The 26,433-nt window shown below is 42.5% G+C and overlaps 1 protein-coding gene across 1 annotated transcript in view; it reads right to left on the bottom strand.

Annotated features, from left to right (window-relative positions):
- Positions 1–16,825: 16,825 nt before the first annotated feature.
- Positions 16,826–26,433, bottom strand: part of LOC140724655 (vomeronasal type-2 receptor 1-like) — a 71,125-nt gene continuing 61,517 nt past the window's right edge. Inside the window, exons 8-10 of the mRNA XM_073039080.1 lie at positions 25,167–25,394; positions 17,820–17,943; positions 16,826–17,733 (exon numbers count right to left, since the gene is read on the bottom strand). Coding sequence (XP_072895181.1) covers positions 16,826–17,733; positions 17,820–17,943; positions 25,167–25,394 — 1,260 coding nt within the window. The remainder of the gene's footprint in view (positions 17,734–17,819; positions 17,944–25,166; positions 25,395–26,433) is intronic.

Below are 26,433 nucleotides of genomic sequence, written 5' to 3'. Positions count from 1 at the left end.
TGTTTTAAAGTATATAATTCTGAAAGCACAACCATGTAACAACAACTTCTTTCGGGATAAATAAATTTCTATCTTATCTTATCTTATTTTAATGTTTAGTCTTCAAATTCAGTAATCTTTCCATCACAAGATCAATTCTGATTACTGCCTTCTTCTTGTTATGGACTTTACTTTTTTATGGAATCCATACTTGTTATGCCTGCCAAACTTGTTAAGGTCTCTTTTAATAGTGTTTTCAATTCTCCTAGGAAAATTATTAGCACGTCGTTTGAAGCTGGGGTATTTTGAAATAGTCTGAAACTTTCAGCTGTAAAGCCCTGATTAAAAGGCAACACCTTCACAATGGGGTGCCAGCTACCTACAGAAGTAAATCAAATATTCTCTTACTGGGAAATATTTTTTTGGGTAAGCCTTTTATCAACCAACTCAACACTTTTCTGAATGAGAACACTATTCTAGAACATTCCGGCCAAATTTACGAGTAAACCATAGCACGGAGATGGTCCTTACGAAAATTGTCAACGACATTATGCTCAGCACTGATGACAAAAGTATCTTCGTTTCGATACTTCTAGATCTAAGTGTTGCCTTTGAGACAACAAATCACAGTATTTACCTAGAAGATAGAACATAGAAATCTACAGCACTAAACAAGCCATTCAGCCCATATTGTCGTGCCGACCGTGTAACCCTACTCTTGAAACTGCCTGGATATTACATAGCTCTCTGTTTTTCTGAGCACTATGTATCTATCTAATGCTTTCGAAAGACACTATTTTATCCGGCTCTACCACAGTCGCTGGCAGTGCATTGAACGCACCCAGCACAGTCTGGGTGAAAATCCTACCTCTGACATCGCCCTTGTACCTAGTTCCAAGCATCTTTGAACTATGCCGCCTCCTTGTAGCTATTTGAATTATTCAGAAAGTTATGCCAATATTCCCTGAACATCTGCGGCATTTCTGCCGTGAATTTCGCTGAGAACATCTGCTTTCATTTTATGCCCCCCCCCCCCCCGGTATAAGCCTAATAACATCATAGTTTCCCCTGCCCCATTTAAACGCTTTCGGAAGATGTTTATTTCAATTCCTCTCCAGCGTAATATTAGAGGAAATTGAATTGTGATTGCCAGCTCTAAAAGTTCTCCCACCGATAGGTCTGACAACTGAGTAGGTGCATTTCGCAATAGCAGATCTGGTAATAGACAGTAGACCATAGACAGCAAGTGCAGGAGTAGGACATTCGTCCTTTCGAGGCAGCACCGCCATTTACTGTGATAATGGCTGATCATCCACAATCAGTACCGTGTTCCTGACTTCTTCCCATATCCCTTGACTCCGCTATCTTTAACAGCTCTATCTAAATCTCTCTTGAATGCATCCAGAGAATTGGCCTTCACTGCCTTCTGAGGCAGTATATTCCACTGATCCACAACTCTCTGGGTGAAAAAGTTTTTCCTCAACTCCGTCCTAAATGGCCTACCCCTTATTCTTAAACTGTGGCCTCTAGTTCTGGACTCACCCATCAGCGGGCACATGCTTCCTGCCTCCAGCGTGTCCAATCCCTTAATAATCTTATATGTTTCAATTAGATCCCCTCTCATCCTTCTAAATTCCAGTGTATACAAGCCCAGTCTCTCCAATCTTTCAACATATGACAGTCCCGCCATTCCGGGAATTAACCTCGTGAACCTACGCTGCACGCCCTCAATAGCAAGAATGTCCTTCTCAAATTTGGAGACCAAAACTGCACACAATACTCCAGGTGGGGTCTCACCAGGGCCCTGTACAGCTGCAGAAGGACCTCTTTACTCTTATACTCAATTCCTCTTATTATAAAGGCCAACATGCCATTAGCTTTCTTTACTGCCTGCTTTACCTGCATGTTTGCTTTAATTGACTGATGTACAAGAACACCTAGATTTCGTTGTACTTCCCCGTCCCTAACTTGACACCATTCAGATAGTAATCTGCCTTCCTACTCTTGCCACCAAAGTGGATAACCTCATATTTATCCACATTAAACTGCATCTGCCATGCATCTGCCCACTCACCCAATCTATCCAAGTCACCATACATTCTAATAACATCCTCCTCACATTTCACACTGCCACCCAGCTTTGTGTCATCTGCAAATTTGCTGATGTTATTTTTAATCCCTTCATATAAATCATTAATTCATTTTGTAAATAGCTGCGGTCCCAGCACCGAGCCTTGCGGTACCCTACTGGTCACTGCCCGCCATTCTGAACGGGACTGCTTAATCTCTACTCTTTGTTTCCTATCTGCCAAGCAGTTCTCTATCCATGTTAGTACCCGACCCCCAATACTATGCGCTCTAATTTTGTTGACTATTCTCCTATGTGCCTATAGCATATATTTTTATGGAGAGTGAGATGTGCGTGGGTGGACTACCGGCGGATGCTGTGAAGGCGGATACGATAGGGTTTTTTAAGAGATTTCGAGATAGGTACATGGAGCTCAAAAATAGAGGGTTATGCGTAAGCCTAGGTAGTTCTAAAGTAAGGACACGTTCTGCACAGCTTTGTACTGTGTTGTAGGTTTTCTATACTTCCATGTGACCAGCGATGTATGAAATATTCCAGATGTAGCCTACCAAGAATTCTACAAAACTGCAAAATAACGTTGTGACTTAAATCAACGCAAGTCATATGCCTTGTTAACTTCTCGAAAAATCTATGAAGCCACCTTCAGGACGTTATGTACTTTGACACTAAGAATTCTGAACTATGTCCTTAAGATTGTACTGTCTCTTTTCATTGACCTCCCAAGGTGCAGTACATCCCATTTAAACCCTCCCGAGTAGGAGTAACGAAGGGTTTAAATTAGTTTGGCAAGCGGCAGGAAGCAGAAAAATAAGTAAATAAGTATTACATTTTGAATTTTGTTGGAGAGGGTGGGGACGACCTACATGTGGAAGGCAACAGCCGTTGTGCCTTTGGCATTGAGTCTGGTCCAGCAGCTCACAAGGGCGGGATACTGAAGAGGACAGCAGCAGTAATAGGAATTCTAGAGTTCGGTGTACATACTGGTAGTAACGACATCAGCAGGAAAAGGGAGGAGGTCCTGTTAGCAGTCTATAGGGTGTTAGGAAGGAAGTTGAGAAGCAGGACCAGAAAGGTAGTCATCTCGGAAATACTGTCTCTGCCATTATGACCTGTTACACGTGCGGAGCCGGGGACGAAAGCAAGTGCAGAACATCGGCGCGGAGGCAGAGTCGTGAGGCGTTATTGACGTAGCGAGCGTGGAATCGGTATCTAGGAGAGAATCCCGGGGCGATACTAGACTTAGAATGAACAGTTCAAAGAACCATGAAACGATGTTACTTACACCGGAGTCGACCAACGAACTGGCAGCTCGTTGTTATCACAGGGTCTTTATCCTGCAGTTTCCGATGGAAAGCCAGTGTGTGTAGCTAGTGGAACCTGAGAATGCTTGGAAACTGAACGAGGGGATTGAGACACAATTCCTGAGGTTAAGAATAAGCTGGAGGATTGTCAGAAGGGGCCATGAGAAAGAGCTTACGAAAAGTTCAAAAACTAGATAATCACAGTGATCTAGAAAATAATAAGGCTAACAGGACGGAGCTTAACAAAGAAATTCGCAGAGCCGGAAAGGACCACGAGAAGGCCTGACGGACAGAATTACGGAATACACAATGCATTCTGCAATATGTCAAGAGCAAGAGGATAAGACGATAGAGAATAGGACCAATAATGTGTGACAGTGGGAAAGTTTGTATGGAACTGGAGGAGATCGCAGAGGTGCTTAATAAGTTATCTTCTTCAGTATTCACTAAGAGAAGGATCTTGGCGATTGTAGGGATGACTTACAGCGGAATGAAAACCTCGAGCATGTAGATATTAAGGAAGAGCATGTGCTGGAGGTTTTGGAAAGTATCACGTGGATAAGTCAGCGGATGAGATTGCACCAAGCTACTGTGGGACGTGACGACTGGAGAGGTTCCGGAGTACTGGAGTGTTAGGGATGTTGCTCCATCATTCAAAAAGTGGTGTGGAGATAGCCCAAGAAATTGTGGATCAGTGAGACTTCCTTCAGTGGTTGGTAAATTAATGGACAGGATTCTGAGAAGCAGGATTTATGAATATTTGGAGGGGATAATATAATTAGGAATAGTCAGCATGGCTTTGTCAAAGGAAGGTCGTGTCTTTTATGAGGATGTCACGAAACACATTGGTGAAGGTAGAGCAGTAGTTGTAGTGGATATCGATTTCAGCAAGGCATTTGATAAAAAAAAACATGCAAAGCTTGTTGAGAAAGTAATAACGCATGGGATCCAGGGGACAATACTTTGTTGACCCAGAATTGTAGACGTGTCATATTCTGTATGGCGCTCTTTCACCAGTGGTGTGGCTCAGGCATCTACTTTGGGATCCCTACTCTTAGTAATTTTTATAAATGACGTGGATAAAGAAGTGGAGGGATCGGTTAGTAAATTTGCTGTTACACAGGTTACAGCGGGACATTGACTGGATGCAAAACTGGGCTGAAAAGTGGCAGATGGAGTTCCACCCAGATAAGTGTGAGGTGTTTTTTTTTAATTTTTAGTAGGTCAAAGATAATGACAGTATATAGTATTAACGGTATGACGTTTGGCAGTGTGCAGAATCCGAGTGATCTAAGGGTCCGAGTCGATAAAACACTCAACGCTGCTGCGCAGGTTGACTCTGTGTTAAGAAAGCATACTGGGACTGAGTTTAGAGGCCGACAGCGAATGCTGCAGATATATATCGTTTCAATTTAGGAAGGAAGTGCAAAGCTTAGAAAAGGAGCAGATGAGATTTACAAGAATTTTGCCTGGATTGGGGAGGATGCCTTATGACAATAGGCTGCGTGAACTCGGCCTTTGTTTCTTGGGGCGACGGAGGATGAGAGTTGACCTGACAGGGGTGTATAAAATGATGAGAAGCAGAGTCTTTCTCCCAGAGTTGAAATAGCTAGCACTATAGGGCACAGTTTTAATGTGCTTGGAAGTAGGTACCAAGGAGATTTCAGGGGTAAGATTTTTACGCAGAAAGTGCTAAGTGTGTGGCATGGGCAGCTGGCGACGATGGTGTATTCGTAAACAATAGGTTCTGTTAAGAGCCTCCAAGACAGGTAAATAGAACTAAAAAAAAAATAGAAGGTTGTGGGTAACCCTAGGTAATTTGAAATCTGAAGACATGTTCTGCACAGCATTGTGGGCCGAACGGCCTCTATTCTGCAGTAGCTTTTCTCTGTTTCTATGTAGGCGAATCTGGAAGAGAAAAAGAAACACCGATATTCATTTGCCGCTCTGGTGCCAGCGTATGTGTTGTTGCTTAACGTATTCCCAATTTCCTGAAAAGGGAGGGTAATCAGTCAGAAGTCGTGCTTCATATTTGTATTGACGACATGGGTAGAACAAGAGAGGTCGTCCTGAAATCATAATACAGAGAGTTTCGAAGGAAGCTAGATGTGGGACCTCACATGCAGTAATCACGGGCATATGGTAAGTGAGGATATGAAAAGAATGGGGTGGCTGATAAACGAATGACTAAAGATTTGCAGCAGAGGTCAGGGATTCAGATTTTTGGATCTCTTCCGCAGCAGGTGTGACCTGCAGAAAATGGAAGAGTTGCATCCGTATCCGAGGGGTCTAATATCCTTCGGGCAGCAATACTAGATCTATTGTGAGTGGTTTCAAGTAATATGGTAGGGAGATTGGAATCTGCATGAAAGAGCAGACGATGAGCCAGCAAGATTTCAAGTAGATGATGAATTATGTAATACGAACGCATGGATGGACAGCTTGTGACTGGGTACAGCTGCACACAGAACATCGAGATGTTATACCACAGAGGGAAAAATCATTAGAGAGAAGAATGTAGCACTACCTATGTGGTATATAAATGAACGTAACATTCGGAATAAGGTTGAAGAAATTTTGGTGAAGTTAGATATTTGGCGGTATAATTTTGTTGGCAGCACTGAGCCGTAGCTGAAAGAAAGTCAGCGATAAGAACTTAACATCAAATGAATATATTTGTATTGAAAGAACAGGCAGGAAAGCATAGGCCGTGATGACGCTCTAATGGTAACCGATGTAATTTTTGTGTTTTTTTCTTTCTTTAACTGCGATCCCTTTACTTCGATTTTATAAATAGAATTCCTTTAATCGTATGCAGTGAGCTGTCTCTTATTTCCTGCCTCTGGATTGTAACAAGGTTTCAAGTTACACACCGTTCGCACAAACCAGTATTTTGCATGGGAGAACCGTCTCGATATCACGGAGTTGGCAGGACCGGAGTGTATCTTTCGCAGGCTTACGTGGCCAACTAATTCAGGGGCGTTTCATTCGTGGGTCAGCATCCTACATCGATTTTCTTGGATGCTATTTGACGACCATGAACATTGGTTCGGTAGTTGTGTTTGAGCGTCTGTTAAATTGTTTTATGTAAGGTGATTAAGATACGTTGACATGGACAATGCAGAGGTTCAGCAGTGGTGGGAATCCACCGGGTTACCAGTAACGAATGCGTATTTATTGAGGACTCTCTTGGCGGCGCTAGATGGAGCAGGTCACATTTTGGCTCTGCCCCGTTCATTTTTTTCAATTTCCTTATCACCCTTTTATTATATAAATATACATATCAAAGTTTCTTTAACATCTTGATATGTTTGAATTCTGAATGTTGCTCGACTGAAATGACTTCCAGTGCAAGAAATGTATTAATCGAAAGCAAGGAAATAGGTGATTGTCACAAAGGGACGTGGAGACTGGACCCAAATGCAGGACGCAGGACAGGAGCAACTGAAGGATAGGACAAGATGCGGTGACCGTGGCATGCAAAGGTGATCCTGGGGTTCAGAGAGTTCATGGCGAAGGCAGGACCCTGGAGTCCATGGCGAAGGCAGGACCCTGGCGAGGCTAAAGGATGGTCTACGGGGACAAGGAATGCTGTGAGGATAGCCCCCGGGCGGGCTGCATTACTTCTGGACAGGGCCCGGTCTCCCAGGCAGGAAAACAGGGACCTGGGAAGGTTGCGGGGCACCTGGGCAGAATGCGGGGCACCACCCGTCGGAAGCGAGGGGTAGGAAAGGTTCGGAGTCCTCAGGGCGGGCCGCATAGCTCCTGGCCGGGGTCCGCCTCCCAGGCAGGAACACGGGGACCTGGGTAAGTCGCGGAGCACCTGAGCAGGTTGCGGGGCACAAACTGCCGTAGGAGAGGGGTAGGAAAGGGTCACATTCCCCCCGTCGGGCAACGGCAGTCCAGCCTGCTTATCCGACGGAGGCAAGGGATCGGAAGGGAGTTCGGGCCAGGGTGACTACAAGAACGGACTTACAGAACTAGATGATTAACAGTGGGTACTTCAAGCCGCGGTCGAGACGGGATAGCCAGGCGAACAGCGCAACGGCGAGAACAGCGCAAACCGGATGGAACAGCAGGCACAAGACAAACAGAGGAACAGGACGACCCACCAACTAGACTCAGTCCCAGGGCGCCTTATATACACCTGCCAGCCAATAGGTCTCAGGTGCACCTCCTTAAGCCAATATGATCCTATTTGGGCTTAAGGGTAAAAGGAGGGACGGCTACATGACTCGGAGTCCTGTGTCCGCGGACCGGATCAAGAACCGGAATGCGGGCTCCGGACCGGACCTTAACAGTAATGGAAACGGGAAGAAAGAAGGTGTTTTCAAACAAGTTAAACAGGCTCAACTCACTTTGCAGGCTATCTCGAATTTATTGGGTGAAAAACTTGATAAGAGATTCTCTGCTTTGGAAGTAATGTTAAAGGAGAAAGAAGGTAAACTGATAGCACTTGAAAAAGAGGACGAAAAACAGCAACGGCAAATGTCAGACATTGCTGAAGCTGGGAAACAGAGAGATTACAGACTGGGTTCTTTGGAAAAGTAATTAAATTTGACTACTCTTACATTGGAGCAGTTTAAAGCCAAGATTATTGATTCAGAGAGTCGTCATCGCAAACAGAAATTGCGAATATTAGGACTCATGAAGACGTTGAGAGCCAGGACCTTACTAAATATTTTTCTCAATTCTTAATGGAACTCTTTGGCTCGGAGGTCCTCTCTTCTCCTCCGTACTCGACCGTGTGCATCGGGCATTAAGATCAAAACCGTCTAAAGAGAGAAAACCGTGCCCTGTGAAAGTTCGATTTCACTAAGGAGTACTAAGGAGCACCTAATTCGAATTACTCGGCGGAAATGAATAAGTGAATATCAAATTCTTAAGCTTCGTCTGGTTGAAGATTATTGTCCTGAGGTAATGCAAGAAAGATTGCGTTTTAAATCGGTGAGGTCGGAATTATATCAAAGGAATTTCCGACCGGCTATGCTATACACCGCTCGGTTAAGAGTTGTTTTACCCGTTAAATCGTTTAAATGGTTTAAATCCGTGGACGACCCACAACAATTTCTAGAGGAACATTGTTTGAGCTCGGATATTTAATAAGCTTACCGTTCCCTTTTGTTTGTATACAACTGGTTTATTAGTTAACAACCAGCTTATAGATTCGGACTTTTAAGTTTGTAGAGCTTTGCCCTTGGGTTGATTCTTCCGGTACTTTGTTTTGGCTTACGGTGGTTAATTATGATTCTATGTTAAAGTTCCCTTCATTTTCATTTATTATTTTATTTTTTTAATTTTTAATTGTTCGTTTTAGAAAATTATTAAGTCTCTGACTGGGTGATTATTTGTTTTTTTTCTGAAATATTTAAAAAAATTGTATTCTGCTTCATTTTTTAAGAGTTTATCTTTTAAAATGGTCTGCAAATGGTTGCTTTTTTCACTTGCGTTTGGCATCCCTTTCGCAATATTTTGACTATGAGTGTTTTTTTTAAATTTTGTTTTTAATTTGGAGACTTGCTGTCTGGAGAGATGGGGGTTGGGAGGTTCTTAGGTAGTTATCTGGCTGCCTTTTGGCCAGTTTTCGGGGCTTTGTGGGAGGGGGGCGGCTATTTTCAGTTCAGTATTTTTTCATTTGAGCTGATTTGAAAGAATAAAAATGTCTGATTTGTCGTAACTTCCGGTTCCTCTTTAAACTTTTTCCCTCTTCTTTTTTCATGAGTTTCCTTTGCAATATGGTTAACCCTTTATATAACCCTTTATGGTTTATTTAAGAAAATTCGATAGTATTATTACCTTTGTTTCACAGAACACGAACAGTTTGAATCATCCAATTAAAAGGATGAAGATTTTTAAAGTTTGTCATAGATTGAATGCTCAGAATATTTTATCGCAGGAGACTCATGTGAGCAAGGGGGATAATCAGCTATTTTTTGTTTAGGTTTTGGAAATGGCAACAGTTTCATTCAAACTAATCGACCAAAATGAAAGCAGTTTCCATTTTTATAGACCCTTCGATCTCATTAGTTCATTATGATACAATCTCAGACGCCTATGGTAGATTTCTATTAATTACTGGTTAACTTTATAACAAAAAGTGCCTTTGTTTAATGTTTATGCACCAAATACTGACAATCTTGAATTCTTTAAGCATTTATTTGTCTTTTTTCCCAATCTATATGAATTTATGTTAACAATGGGCGGGGATTATAATTGTTGTTTGAATCTTATGATAGACAGGTCTGCGCCCAATCAGGTAATTCCAAACAAATCTTCGACTTTTATTAATTCCTTTTTAGTTAATTCGGGAATTTTATAAACGTATCGTTTGTTTGCATCCTAGTGATAAATAGTTTTCTTTCCTTTCTCATGTATATCATAATACTGTAGAATCGATAACTTCTTTATTCATTCTCGAGTAGTTTCGTCTGTCACTGCCTCTGAGTATAATGCAATCGCCATTTCTTATAATGTGCGTTTGCAACTGTTATTTAAATTAAGTGATGTAACTTTCAGTACTAGACAATGGCTGTCAATTCTGTTTTGCTTCAGGATTTAAATGTTGTTAATTTCATTAAAGAACAGTGTTACGTACCCCATAACGAGTTAAAAAAGACCAGCAGAAATGGACACACCTGGGGTCTGAGCCTTCCATTATAAACTCTATTTTATTAATAGCTACGTGATAAAGAAAAATAAAACAAGATAAGGTAAACAGGTTTGCAAAGTATATGCATATATAAGTGAGTCAATAAAGTTCCCAAGCTTCTCCCTGCTCAGCTGATTAGATGATACAACCGTATGGTTATACGGTACGGAGTCAGTTCAGTTCTGGAATTTGAATTGAGTAGAGTTGGACAGAGACAGTGGAAGTTGTTTTGTTTTCCCAGTGCCATGCCGTTGATCTTCCATGTCGTCCTCCTGGTCGAATTTTCCGAAACTTACAGTCACTGACTGTGACCACAACAAGAGGCTGCCGTTTTCACATGGAACCGCTATCAACCCAGGAAAGGGTTAAACAAACCGACGGCATTCCACCGGTCACCCCTTTGTGCACACTGTGAGAAAACCCCACCTTTGTCGTGGGCACACAAAGCTCAACCAGTGCCTTCCTTGGTGTCGGTCTTGTCTGAATACAAAACCAACTGACCTTGTATATATTTCGCAAACCCTGAACACGAACTGTCCATCATATAGCTCCGCCTTTCAGTTATCAACGGAACTCACAGTCTTTCTCTCTCTCTCCGTTGCTGAAATAGCACACACGCTGTTCGCTCCCTCTCTCTCTTTTTAAAAGAACAGACCACTTAGAATAATTCTTCAGATTTCTTCACACCTCCCTCCTTTTAAGAAAAATGTTGATGAAGCAGTAAAATTCTTGTCTTAACGACTGATTATACAGCTTAAAGCAATACATGCGTAATTATCAGTTAACATAGTAAAGCAATACAAACTCAAACTTAACTCCTAGACTAACAGTCTGCTATAATATTGTCAGTATATTTCACATGGTTTATTTCCATATCATACTCTTGCAAGATCAGACTCCAATCAAGTAACCTTCTATTCTTATCCTTCATTTTTTACAGAAGCACTAATGGATTATGGTTCGTGTAAACCACAAGCGGTTTCTGCGCAGGACACATGTAGACATAAAAATGTTGCAAAGCTAAAATGAGTGCAAACAACTCTTTTTCAACAGTAGAGTAATTCTTCTGATGCACATTAATTTGCTTTGAGCAATAAGCTACGGGATGCTCAATTTCATCATCACCCCTTGCAACAATATTGCCCCAGCAGCTTCATCACTAGCGTCTACCGCGAGCGAAAATGATTATTGAAATCAGGTGCTTTGACCACTGGGCGAAAACGCAGGATGGTTTTCAGGCGTTCAACTGCCTCCAGGCAAAGGTCAGTCCACGCAAATCTTTCACTCTTCCCTAGGAGTTTCGTTAGGAGAAGAGCGGTATCTGCGAATTTCTTACAAAACTTACGGTCATACCCAACCATTCCTAAAACCCTCCTTAACGCTTTCTTGCCTGTCGGAACGGGACCCTCAGCAATAGCCTGAAGCTTGGCTTGCACAGGTGCCAGTTGGCCCTGTCCTACTAAATGGACAAGGTACGTGACAGTGACGTGGCCAAATTCACTCTTAGCAAGGTTTACAATGCGATTTGCCTTGGACAGCCTCTCAAACAGTTTCTCTACTGCTGAGATATGCTCTTCCCAGTTCCCAGGTCTCATTCCATAAAAAGTCATCAATATAAACAGCGGTATATTCTAAACTTTGAATCGCAGAAATCGTTATCCTTTCGAACGTCCCTGGGACATTTTTCATTTCAAAGGATACAGGATTGTACTCAAACTGTGCAGATGGTGTCATGAGATTTACTTAGCCCTGTCTGTCAAAGAACACACCAGTATACTTTAAACAGGTCAGTCTTTTAGCGGTCCCCGGTCTATCAATACGGTCATCCACTCTTGGGATGGGATGAGCATCTGTCTTAGTTACTGCATTAAATTTTCTGTCGTCAGTACGGAATCTCATGCTCCCGTCCGTTTTAGGAACAATTACGCAATATGTCGCCCAGTCTGAAGTGGATGGCCTAATTATGCCGGCTGTTAGCATGTATTCAATCTCTTCGTCAACCATTTTATTTTTGTCTTGCTTCATTCTGTAAGGGTACTGCTTTGTGGGATCGACTCCATCTACAATTACGTCATGCACCACAACTTTGTACGGTCTTGGAATGTCAGGGAATAAATCTTTATAATTGTTAATTAAGCTCTGCAGTTGTTTTTGCTGCCTTGGCTGAAAATGATGGCTCTTTCTGTCAATATTTTTTTCAAAAAATAAATACAGCTTTTCCGAGTCATGTGGAAACTACAGTGAGCTCTTTAAAATTATCTGGTATCCCAGTAACAGGGGCCACATTTTCTCCTGTTGTCATAACAGTACTTAAAGGTGCTGGTTCGGGGTCATGGTAACGCTTCATCATATTTACGTCCACGACTTGTGAACCCTTCCGCCGGTCAGGAGTTCTAATAGCATAATTCAAAGAATCAATTTTCTTAAATATTTCATACGGTCCACTAAATCTCGTTTGAAGTGGGGTTGCTAAGGAAGGGGAACAGCACAAGACTTTATCTCCAACGCGGTATATCTGCTTTCTCGCTTTTCTGTCATGCCACTGCGTCATATTTATCTGACAGTGTTGTAAATTCTGCTTCGCAATGTCACAAGCTTTGTTAAGTCGGTCTCTGAAATCCAAAACATAACTAAGCACGCTCATACACACTTCCTGATCTGACCACTGCTCTCTGAGTACGATAAATGTTCCCCTAGTTTTGTGACCAAAAACAAGTTCAAACGGCATGAACCCCAAAGACTCTTAAATCGAATCCATAACAGCAAGTAGGAGTAGGGGAACTCCTTTATCCCGGTTTCTTCCATTTTCCACAACTACTTTTTAATCATCTTACGTCTTAGGAGTGGAGCGAAAGCGCTCAATCATTTATACTTGCTGTTATGTTGCGTGGAAAATGGTGAGAAGTGAAAATTAGAATCAGAATCATGTTTATTATCATTGGCAGGTGACGTGATATTTGTTAACATAACAGCGGCTGTTCAATCCAATACATAACATGGAGGAGAAAAAGAAAAAAAAACCTGAATAAATAGATAAGGCAATTACAGCATACGTATATTGTATGGAGTAAAGCACGTGCAAAAACAGAAATACTGTATATTTAAAAAGTGAGCTCGTGTCCAAGGGATCAATGTCCATTTAGCAATCGGATATCAGAGGGGAAAATGCTGTTTCTGAACCGCTGAGTGTGTGCCTTCAGGCTACTGTACCTCCTACCTGATGGTAATAGTGAGAAAACGTCATGCCCTGGGTGCTGGAGGTCCTTTATAACAGACGGTGCCTGTCTGAGACGCAGCTCCCCGAAGATGTCCCGACTATTTTGTAGGCTAGTCGCCAATATAGAGCGGACTAGATTTACAACCCTCTGCAGCTTCTTTCGATCCTTTTCACAAGAGCGAAATACCAAAGAGTGATGAACAATGCTCTGAATGGCACTATTCTAAACCAATTGCAAACTGCAATTTGCCTATCGTCGCAATAGGTCAACGGCCGATGCAACTTCAATGGCTGTCTATAGTGATGAAGCCTGTCAGAAAGCTCTCCAAGGTGCATCCATAGAAATTTTTATGTGTATTTGTTAACATGCCAAATGTCCTCAAACTGCTAATGAAGTATAGCCGCTATCTTGCCTTCTTTATAACTACATCGATGGAACCATTGAGCCATAGAACCATAAAACCTTACAGCACAGTACAGGCCCTTCAACCCTCCATGTTTTGCCGACCCATATAATCCTTAAAAAAATGAACTAAGCCTACACTACCCCATAACCCTCTATTTTTCTTTCATCCATGTGCCTGTCCAAAGGTCTCTTAAATACCCCTAATATTTTAACCTCCACCACCATCCCTGTCAAGTCATTCCAGGCACTCACAACACTCTGTGTAAAAAATTGACCTTTAATCCTGTACTCAGTCTTCTGGTTTGTCCTTCCAAAATGCATCACATCACACTTATCCGGATTGATCTCTATCTGCTATTCTTTTTCTGCCCAACTCTGCAGCCTGTCTATATCCTCTTCTAACCTTCGACAACCTGCAGCTCCATCCACAACTACTCCAATCTTCGTGTCAACCGCAAACGTACTCACCCATCCTTCCGCTTCTACATACAGGTCATTTATAAAAATAACAAATAGCAGGAGTCCCAGGACAGATCCCTGTGGCACTCGAATAGTCACCGACCTCCAGGCGGAATACTTTTCTTCCACAACTACCCTCTGCTTTTTTTTACCTTTTTAAATTTTTTTTATCCAAACAGCCAAGTTTCCATTTATCCCATGCCTCATGACTTTCTGGATGAGTCTCCCGTGAGTGATCTTGTCAAATGCCTTGCTAAAATCCATGTATACCACATCCACTGCCCTACAATCATCAATTTCTTCTGTTACCTCTTCAAAAAAATTCAGTCAGGTTCGTGAGGCACGATCTTCCCTTCATAAAGCCATGTTGACTATCCATGAGTAGACTGCACTTCTCCAAATGCTCGTAGATCCAATCCTTCAGAATCCTTTCCAGTAGTTTGCAGACCACCGACGTAAGATTCACCTGTCTATAGTTCTTGGTTTCTCCCTATTACCTTTTTTAAACAAGGGAACTACATTTGCCATTCTCCAGTCCTCCGGTACTTCCCCTGTAGCCAAAGAGAATTCACAGATCATAGCTAATGCTCCAGCGATCTCTTCTGTCAATTCCCACAACGACCTGGGGTGTATTAAGCCCGGCCCTAGGGATTTAACAATCTTGACGTCTTTAAGAAGATCCAGCAATACTTCTTCCGTAATCTCCACATTGTCCAGCACTCAGGCCTGCTCTACTTCAACTTTACCCTGATTGATGAAGATGAGATTGATGGGAACTCATAATTACTGAGTTCTGAGATGACAGGCAGGGGACGAAACATAATTGTAGCCAGTTAAATGGGGTTGAAATGTGTCTATTTCAATGCTAGGAGTATTAGGAACAAGGAGAGTGAACTTAGAGCATGGATTAGTACGTGGAACTACGATGTTGTGGCCGTTACTGAAACTTGGTTGGAGGAAGGGCTGCATTGAATGATGCAGGTCCTGGCGTTCAGGTGTTTTAAAAAGAGTAGGATTAGAGGTAGAAAAGGGGGGAGTGGCATTGGTGGTCAGATATAGCATCACGGTTATAGAAAGCGAGGACGCTGCAGAGGGAGTGTCCACTGAGTCGGTCTGGGTGGAAGTCAGAAATAGGAAGGGATCAGTCACTGAGCTGGGTGTGGACTACAGATCCCCAAATAACCATCGGGACACCGAGGAGCAGATAAGCAGACAGATTTTCGAATGGTGCAGGAATACTGGGTAGTAGTTATGGGTGATTTCAACTTCTCTCATATAGACTGGCACCTCCTCAGTGCAAGAGGGATAGATGGGGCTAAATTGGTCAGGTGTGTTCAAGAAGGATTCCTTACACAGTATGTGGACCGGCCGACGATAGGAGAGGCTATACTGGACCTAGTTCAGAGTATTGAACATGGTCAGGTGACTGACCTCTTGGTGGGGGAGCATTTTGGTGAGAGTGACCATAACTCCCTTAGCTTCAGCATAGCTATTGAAACTGATAAAATCAGACGAAATGGTAAAGTGCTTAACTGGGGAAGGATGAGGCAGGAACTAGCGAGAGTAAATTGGAAACAGGTGTTCAAAGGAGAAAGCACAAAAGTAATGTGGGAGAAGTTTAGGGACCACTTCAACGGGGTTCAGGACAGGCTTTTCCCACTGAGACAAGGAAAAAAAGGTAGGAACAGGGAACCGTGGCTGATGAAACAGGTGAGGCAACTCGTCAAGAGGAAAAAGGAAGCATATGTTAGAAATAAAAAAGTAGGAAGTAGGAAGAGTTCATGAGAAATATAGGGTAGCCAGGAAGGAGCTAAAGCAAGGTCTTAGGATAGTTCGAAGGGGAAATGAGTAGGTCTTGACATGTAGGATTAAAGAGAACCCCAAGGCGTTCTATGCGTATGTGAAGAACAGCAGGATGACGAGAACGAAAGTGGGACCGCTAAAGGATAAAGAGGGCAAAATGTGCCTGCAGGCGGCGTAGGATGGGGAGGTCCTAAATGAATACTTTGCTTCAATATTCACAAGTGATATGATTCCCCTTCATAAATGCTCATTGACTCAGCCCAACAATGTTATTATTTTAGTCATATTTTACTATAGCAAGCATTATGAACCAGCAGAGTGGTGGTTCCTTTTGGTTCCTTTCCATTCGCTATCAAATACTTCTGTCACATTTATTCTCCACTGAAGTATATGTGAATATATATAATTTTGAAAGTTGATTTAAAAGTGTGCACCGACTCCAAAACAGTCTGGTTCAAAACTCTTGGGTTTGAAACCAGAGTCATGGATCACCAATGCACCACTGCAGCGTATCAAAGACTGTATGAAGAACTGATGCTGATTTTTTTAAGGTCGCTCAAATACATGTGACCAACGTCTAGATTGACTTGAAGAATGAAATTAATTTCAAACGTTGCGATGTTTAAACATAAATAATTTTCAACTTGATTGAGGTCTGTAGGTGTTTTGTGTAACATTGACAATAGTTCTGGCGAAGGCGAAGTTTCAACTGGTAAAATTAATCAGGAAATAAAACAGAAATAGATGTCAGACATCAAATTACTTCTTACAATAGTCGCTGTTACACGCCCGAATAATACAACCTAAATATTAACAGCAGATTGAAATAAATATAGAACCTGAGTTCAAAGATTCAAAACTACGTTTATTGGACGAGGGTTACGTACATGGTTGAAATTATGGTAATCGGGACTGCTGGTCGTTACGGTGAAATCTCTTTCGTCGTTATATGTTTTTTTGTATTAGTCTCCGGTTTCAGTAAGATTATGTAACATTTTGGTGCAAAAATGCAAACGAGCAGACCGAAACTTGATGCCCATATAGCGAACATCTCTACCGCCACAGTGTACTTTCCCGGAGAGCTCACATAAGCTGGAATAAAAGTTATCCAAACAGCGCAAAAGATCAGCATACTGAAGGTGATGAACTTGGCATCGTTGAAACAGTCCGGGAGTTTTCTGGCAAGGAAAGCTAGCACTAAACACACAATGGACAACAGAGCAATATAGGCCGACGCTAAGTAAAAAGCAATCAATGATCCCACGTCACATTCCAGAATAATGATGTCTCTGTAATGGTTCATGTTTTTCAGGGGGTAGGGAGGTGACACACTTAGCCAGACAACGCAAAGTAAAGCTTGCAAAGAGGTAAGGACGAATATGCCCAACCGTTGCTGCGCCGGGCCAAACCAGTTCATTACTCTGCTATTGGGGCGAGTTGATTTAAAGGCAACCAGAACAAGAATGGTTTTCCCTAAGATGCAGGAAATGCAGAGAACGAACACAACCCCGAAAGCCGTGCGGCGCAACATGCAGGACAGGCCGGATGGTTGTCCAATGAATGCGAGCGAGCAAACGAAACAAAGCAGAAGGGCGAATAGGAGCAGAAAACTGAGTTCGGAGTTATTGGCTTTAACCACTGGCGTCTCTCGATGCTGGTAGAAAATAGCAGCGGTGGCCAATGTAAAACACACTCCCACGATAACAAGAGTCAGTAATACAAAGCCCAGAACTTCTCCAAAGGATAGAAACTCAACCCTCTTAAGAATGCACTCGGTGTTTGCTTGATTAGACCAGTATTCCAAAGGACACTTGATGCAATCCGTGGAATCTGGGAAAATAAGCATTTAAAATGAAAATCTCTGTGAGCTCTGAACAGCAGAATTGATTGGCATTCCCGCACACTTCGGCACTTACCAGTCACGTTGCTGATCTCACCACCAGTACACTGTGCACAGTTAAAACAACATATCGGCTGACCTTTCCGACTGACTTTTCTTGTTCCAGGACGACAGGGTTCTGAGCAAACCGCTCGTGGGATCTGCAGAAACATGAAACGTGCTGAGTGTATAAAATCGATGTGTAAGTACAGCAGATGAGCATGCTTAACAACTGGCATTGTTCCTTATAATTGAGCTTGAGAAGCAGCAGGAAACTAATTGTCCAGTGACCAGAAGAAATTAATTCCTGGGCTATATTATTTGTAAGGAATGTTGACCCACAAACAGTTCATGCTGAAACACCACATTTGATAGATCAGAACTGCCTCATACATAGCAGATAAAGTGTGGATATCAGAATCGCGAATCGGCATCCAGAACTAAGTGAAGAAGGAGTAGTAAACGATTGCAGCTCAACACAGCTCTCCAAAGGAAGAGTGTAAACACGTTTTTATTCAATGATTGTTTGGACCTGATCTAGAAACCCAAGCTGGTGTTAAACTACTCTTTTTTCAAGATGAGCGAATAATGATGTGGGAAGAGAGATGGAAGGTAGAGTCACACAAGGACAATATCACATAAAAAAGGCTACACGACCTTCGAGCCTTTCCGACTATTGGGGCTGATTATGGCGGCTAAACTCTGGTCTCATATCCTCCGTGCCAGTTCTCCCTCGCTCTCATTTACTTTTGAAGATAACTATATGCGTTCATCGTAAGTACATGTGCTGGAAATTATGGAAATCTCCAAGGTGGATAAGTCTCCGGGACCCAATGTGATGTAAGGCAGGCTCAGATACGCGATTGAAGTGATTGCCTTCGGCGATAATAATTTCATCATCAATGGGAATGGGCGACTTTCCGGTGGAATGGAGGGTTGCCGATTATGTCCGCTTATTCAAGAAAGGGAGTAGAGATAGTCTAGGAAATTGCAGACCAGTGAGTCTTGCTTCAGTGGTTGCTATGCTGATGGAAAAGATCCTGAGAAGCAGGATTTGTGAAAATTTGGAGAGGCATGATATGATTAGGAAGAGTAGGCATGGCTTTGTAAAAGGCAAGTCGTTGCTTACGAAACTGATTGATTATTTTTGAGGATGTGACTAAACACATTGATGAAGGTAGAGCAGTGGATTTAGTGTATATGGATTTCAGCAAGGCATTTGTCATGTTACCAATTGGACCTTGTTTTGCGGATCATGAAATGGCTTGTCCACCAGCGAGGGTCATATTCAGCATCGAGCTGGCTGACCAGTGGGAATGCCTCAGGGAACTTCTGGAACCCCTTATCTTCATGATTTTTATAAATGGCCTGGAAGAGAAAGTAAAGGGATGGGATAGTAAATTTGCTGACCACCGGAAAGTTGGAGATGTTGTGGATAGTGTGTACAGCTGTTAGGGTTTACAGCAGAACTTCGAAAGGATGCAAAATTGGACTGAGAAGTGGCAGGTGGAGTTCAACCCATATATGTATGAGGTGGTTAATTTTGGTAGGACAAATATGATGGCAGAATGTAGTATTAATGGTAAGACTTGGCAATCTGGCGGATCAGAAGGACGTTGAAGTCCGAGTCCATAGTGCACTCAAAACTCCTGCACAGGTTGACACTGCTGTTAAGAAGCCTACGGTGCATTGGCCTTCATCTACCGTGGGATTGAGTTCAAGTGCGGCGAGGTAACATTACAGCTATATCGACCCTGGTTAGACCCCGCATCGAGTGCTGCTCTCAGTTATGGTCACTTCACTACAAGAAGGATTTCAAAACTATTGAAAGAGTGCAGACGTGATTTACAAGGATGTTGCCTGAATTAGGGATCGTTTCTTAAGAGAATAGGTTGAACGAACTCCACCTTTTCTCCTTGGAGCGGCGGAAGATGAGAAGTGACCAGATAAAGGTGTATAGGATGAGGAGAGGCATTGATCGTGTCTATAGTCAGAGCCTTTTTTTCTAGTGCTGAAATGGCTAACTCGAGAGGGCACAATTTTAAGGTGCTTCGAAATAGATACAGAGGAAATATCAGAGGGAAGGTCTGCGCGCTGCGAGTGTTGAGTGCTTGGAATGAGCCGCCTGTGGTGCGGCCAGAAATGATATGGTAGTATAAGAGACTCCTAGATAGGTACGTGGAGCTTACGGAAAATAAAGCGCTATGAGTAGCCCTAGTACATTTCTAAAGTAAGTAGACGTTCTGCACAACATTGTGGGCCGAAAGGTCTGTATTGTGATGCACGGTTTCTACGTTTCTATATCTAATAATTTGCCTCCGCCACCACGGCAGCACAGTATTTTGGCGATTTGCCATTATCTGAGACAAGAAAATAGAAACATAGAAACATAGAAAACGTATAGCACAAGAAAGGCCCTTCGTCCACAAAGCTTTGCCGAACATTTCCTTACCTTAGAAATTATTAGAGTTAACTTAGCCCTCTATTTTTCTAAGCTGCATGTTCCTGCCTAGGAAACTTTTAAAATACCCTATCGTATTCGCCTCCATCTCCGTCGCCGGCAGCCCATTCCGCACACTCACCACTCTCTACGTAAAAAAAAACACAGTTTAACTCGAACATCTCCTCTGTACGTACTTCCAAGCACCTTAAAAGTGTGCTGTCTCGTGCAAGCCATTTCAAGTCTGGGAAAAAGCCTCTGGCTATCCACACGATCAATGCCTCTCATCAACTTATACACCTCTATCAGGTCACCTCTCATCCTCCGTCGCTCAAAGGAAAAAAGGCCGAGTTCAGTCAACGTATTCTCGTGAGGCAAGCTGCTCAATCCAGATAACTCCCTCTGAATCTGCTCTGCACTCTTTCTAATCTTTCCACATTCCTCCTGTAGTGAGGCGACCTGAACTTATCGCAGTCCTTCAAGTGGGGTCTGTCCAGGATCCTCTATAGCGGCAACATTACCTCTCGGCTCCTAAGCTCAGTCCCACGATTAATTAAGGCCAATGCACTGTATGCTTTTTAAGTACAGAGTCAACCTGCGCAGCAGCTTTGAGTGTTCTCGAATGTTGGAAATTATGAATGACTGTTTTCCCCTTATTCGATGCAATTGAACTCTACAAGTATTGACAATATCTACACATTGGAAATTTTATGTTTGAATAAAGTCAAACTTTCTTCGAAACTCTTAAGAAAGCAGATCCAGACTTACGGGTCCGTACTTTGCATTGTATTATGATAAACCATCATCAACAATGATTGCTTTAATCTACAATACCACATAGAATAAAACCTAGTAGATGTTGAAACGTTATGGTGACTCATTTCATTCATCGGCACCAGGACCATAGCCCTCCAGAATCCCTTTCGTCCATGTAGTTATCCTAATTTCTCTAAAATGTTGAATTCGAACAGACATGCAGAGGTTAGGCCGCAGTTCGCTGCACATCCACACCACCGTCCGAAGTAATCTCCCCTCAAGTTCCCTTGATGCCTCCCACCTTTCACCATTAATCCATAACATCTAGTTGTCATCTCACCAAATCACAGCGAAATGAGCCTGCTTGCATTTCCCCCACCTATACCCCTCATAACTGTGCATAGGTCGCACTCCTCAAATGTATACGATCAGCGTCTTATCATTTTCAATTTTTATCTATAACTCGGGTCATCAAGAGCTGGCAGCAGCTTTGCTCATTTTCTCTGCACCCTTTCATACATACATACGTACTTTCTGCTCTCAGGTGACCAAACCTTCAAACAATACTTCACCTTATACTTTTTCAACGTCTTACGGAATTACAACCTGATATCCAATTTTTCCAATAACTGAATTGATTAATGAACACCACTGTGCCAAATGATTTTTGCGACCCTATTTGCTTGTGCTGCAGCGTTCCAGAATTATAATTATGTTTCCAGATCCACTGTTGCACCACACTCGTCAGTGTCAATCGCTCACGTTGTATGCCGCACCTGGGTTGCTCCTCCCAAAGTGCAATAATCCACATTTGTATGTTTGAAATTCCACCCCCATTTCCCTTTATTTTTCGCGCTTGTCCAGACCCCGTTGTTAGTCCTCCTTGTTGTTTACTGTATTCCTGTTCTTGGTTCTATCCAGAAAGTTCCCAATCCAGTTTTTCACATTATTGTCCAAATGGTTGGTAAAGATGACAAGCTCAAGGGATCCAATTATCGGTCCCTGCAGCACGCCACTAAATACTGGTCTCCGGCAGGGAGGCAACAATCAAACACCACTCTGTAGTTTCTGTTTCTGAGCCAATGTCTCGTCAAATTCATACATAATCAGGAACTTTCCTGGTAAATTCCACGTAAATGTGTGAGATTGGTTCTACATCGCCTTACATTCACGGAACCATGCTGGCTATTCGTCATTTGTCCCTGTCTAAGCAAATAATTATATATATTTTCCCTCAGAATACGTTATAATGAATATTCCACTACTCATGTCACGGTCATCATTTAAAAGTTTTCTCGATTATACGTTCAGTCCTTTTAATAGAACAGAACAACATTGCCTGCACTCCAATCCTACGGCATTCACCCGAGGGTAAGCATGTATTGCAAATCTGTCTGAGGGTAACAGTAATATCTGCACCCGCCTTCCACAGGAAACAATTTATTAATCTCTGTGGATTTATTCGTCCTAATATTCCTAAACTCAGCAAATATTCCTTAACCTGTTCTCTGCACAGTGTCCATGACATCGCTGCACATATAGCTCACTTCTTTAGACTCTATGTCAATCTCTGGACATACAGAAATACAGAAGTTAAAAAAAATCTAAAATCTCCATTAGATCCTACGAACATCAGCCGTTGGAAGACAATGAGGCCATTAGCCAATCGAATCTGCTCCAGAATCCAATCATGGCAGATTAATTTTTTTCCCTTCCTCAGCCCCATTCCCCGACCTTCTTCCAGAACTTTTGATGACGTCTCCATACAGAACCTATCAATTTCTGCCTTATATACATCCAACAGCCTGGCCTTGTAGGTGCTTGGGGTAACGAATCCACAACTTCACCACCCAATCGTTAAAGAAATGTCTCCGCATCTCTGTTTTAAACGGTGCGCCTCTATACTACGGCAATGCCCTGTAGTCCTCATTCCCTCAAGATGGGAAAACAAATATTTGAGGATCTACACTGTTTCGGCTTTTCAACATTCAAATGGAATCAATTAGATTCGCACCCCCTCCCCCCGTTCTTCTAATTTCCAGTGAGTACAGGCCCTGAGCCATCAAACGCTCTTGGTATGATAACCGCTTTATTCCCTGAATCCTCCCTGTAAACTATTCTGAAACTTCTCCAATGCCATTATATCCTTTCTCAGATGTGGACCCTGAATCTATTGACAATACTCAAGGCGAGGGTTTACCAGTGCCCTTTAAAGCTTCAGCATCACTGTCCTGCTCTTGTATTCCCGATCTCTTGAAATGAATGATAACATTCCATTTGCCTTTTTCCTCAGCGACGCAAATTGCATTTTAACTTTTCATATGTTCTGCACAAGAACTTCCAAGTCTTTTTGGATATCATACTTTCCGATTTTCTGCCCGTTTAGAAATTACTCTGCAAATTTATTTCTTCTACCAAAAAGGATGACCAGGCACTTTGAAATATTGTATTTGCACATGCTCCTAAACTATTTCATTCCTTCTGAAGCCTACTTGTATGCTCAACACTTCTTGCCATTTCACTAATCTTCCTATTATCTGCAAACTTGGCAACAACGACACCTATTCCATCATCCAAGTACTTGACATAGAGCATGTGGATTACCGGTGGTCACTGACAGCCAACTAGAAAATTACCTGTTTATTCCTATTCACTGCCTCTTACCTATCAGCCAATGTGCTAACCATGTCTAGTAGCCTCCGTGTAATTCCATGTTTAACACCTTTAGAAAGTCAAAATATACAACCCCCACCATGCCCCCCTATCCATCCTACTTGTAAATTCCACAAATAATTCCAACACGTATGTCAGGCAAGCGTCGAAGAATCTACGCTCAACTCTCTAATCTAACAGTGACGCACTCACATCATCGCCCCTCATTTTAAACCTCCTATTTTATTGGATCTTGCCAAGTGCATCATTTTGCACAATCCAATGCCACCTCCAAACTGCGGTGCGTAAAATGCGCCTATTGATCTGCTCGCTTCTTTTAATGTCACCGATATCCAGAGCATATCATCCCTTTCCCAGCCAGGCAAATGCATTTGCATTTTTTCAACTTTAAAAAGGTCCATATCTTTGCACGCATTTCTTTGCGTGCTGTTATGTAACCGGGTCGTCAATTCGGAGCACGTAAAAAAAAAACAAAAAAAAACAGTCATTCAAATGTATTATAAACTACAATGTTTGAAATGTGGTGCGTAATAAGTACCACATAAAATAGTGTAGTATATTTGTGATTACCAAAAATAGGATCCAGAGTAAAATATATGATGTAAAGCAAGGTGCCTCTGACAGTAATACTGGGTAAAATATTGGTAAGTATTTAATGAGACCGTGTATATAACTATTTGGACTCATAATCAACCTGTTGTAGATGATTGCAATTCTTACTAGATAGCTGTGACTACCAGTGTGCCGTAGGGATCGGTGCTGGATCCATTGTAGAATGTCATCCATATCAACCATCTGCATGATAATGTGGTAAATTAGATCTGGGGGATTCGGATGACACGAGATTTGCTTTGTAGCGGATAGCGAGGGTGACTCTCAAAGCTTACAATCGCTATAGAACAGCCGACAAAATCGGTTTAAAATGGCAGATGGAACCTAGTGCAGGCAGGTGTGATTGGTTGCATATCGGGAGGACAACTCAAGGTGGGAATTGCACGGTCAGCGGAAAGGCACTGAGCAGTCTCTGTGAACAGAGTTATCTGGGCAGAGTTCATAAAACAGGAGATCTATAATTTATTGAATGTGGTGTCTCGAGTGGACAGACCTGTTCAGAAAAAAAATTGACTCTATGGTAATTCAATACCGGAAAATACAGGAAGCGGTGCTTGGAGCAGAAAACCTTGAGATTCGCGAGCATCTCGTGAACAATTGTCAAAATACCTCAGAAAAAAAGATGATCGTCGTACCTCGTGATTATTTCCCCTTAGCCGATACGCTCGATTTGCTCAACCAATCTCAATGTCTGCACTTACGACCTGCAATCTTTGAATAAAGTCATTCCTCATTCTCTTTAAGTTCGTAAGAAAACACGTTAAATTGTCGAGGCTGCACTTTATTTAGCATTAAACTAGACCATTATTAGTAATATTTATGTTTCCAATATCACCTATATCACAGGCATGAAACTCTTTTTTTCCTTTCTCCAACGTGAACGCATGGTAAAAGACGCCATACCATATTTCCGGCCGTGCTCCACATAATTTCCTCGATATTCAGAGTTAGTTCGTGCCCTGCCGGAGCCGAGCCATCATAATATCCGACATTTACTATGTCGACTCCGCCCTTGACATTCGCTTGTAAATTCACGAATTCGTATCTTGGCACTGGGTCTCCATTTTCATCAAAATATACGGTTTCTCCCGTTTTTGCTGAGAAGTTCACGGTTCGGATGTAGTGCAGCAACTGGGGAAGAGGGAGGGGTGCGAGGAAAAAGGTAATGGAGGCTGTTCATCAACAGATGCAGATTTAGTCCAAGTAAAAATTGACATTCGAATTTGCCGTAAACGCATATGATTGAATTTTGCTGATTGTAAAAACCACATAAAGAAAAGTTGATTAATTGAGACTACGGGGATCGATAGTATCCGGCATATATATTAAGAAAGCTGATTCAAAAATCATACTGCTAGTGGAGTTATACTGATATAGCCGTCCAGTTCCAGTTAAATCTGGATGTATCATTTTCCATTTACCTTCAGACATGGTAGCTAACATCTTCAACAGTAGTTTCATCAGACCTTTACCTAAAGGGATTTCTCGCAGCTAGGAGGCGGTTACTTGAAAAGGGAGCTTCTAGACCGTTTGTCCATTGTACGTGGCCTATCAAGCGCTACAACCGGAGCAACAATTGTGTATGAAATAGTAAGGAAGGATTAGGCATTAAACTGAGACACAGCCCAGCGGAGCGGTCATCAAAGGAGTGGTCATCGGCGGAGTGATATGCATGGCGGCAGGGCTATAGCTCGGTCGAGCTTCGACAACGCGGATCGAAGCGAGGAAAGCTGCCTGTGAGGAATAGGAACAGGAACAGGAAGTATGTCTATGAGCAGGTGTTCTGTACTGGGTGTCGGATGTGGGATGTTCGGGAGACTCCCAGCCTCCCGAACGGCTAAATCTGGGTCAGGTGCGTCGAGCTGCAGATCTTTAGGGACCGCGTTAGGGAACTAGAGATGCAGCTCGATGATCTTCATCCGGGTAGGGAAAGTGAGCAGGTGATAGAGAGGAGATATAGGCAATTAGTCACACCGGGGCTTCAAGAGAAAGATAAGTGGGTAACAGTCAGGACAGGGTACGGAAAGAGTCCGATACTAGAGAGTAGCCCTGTGACTCCCCCCTTAACAATAGCTACTGCTGTTTGAGTACTGTTTGGGGAGACGGACAACCTGGAAAGAGCAGTAGTGGCCACCCGTCTGGTACTGACTCTGACCCTGTGGCTCAGAAC

Source organism: Hemitrygon akajei, chromosome 3, assembly GCF_048418815.1.
Source record: "Hemitrygon akajei chromosome 3, sHemAka1.3, whole genome shotgun sequence".
Lineage (NCBI taxonomy): Eukaryota > Metazoa > Chordata > Chondrichthyes > Myliobatiformes > Dasyatidae > Hemitrygon > Hemitrygon akajei.
Note: the sequence above shows the minus strand (reverse complement) of the source record. Positions and strands in the feature narration are given on the sequence as shown.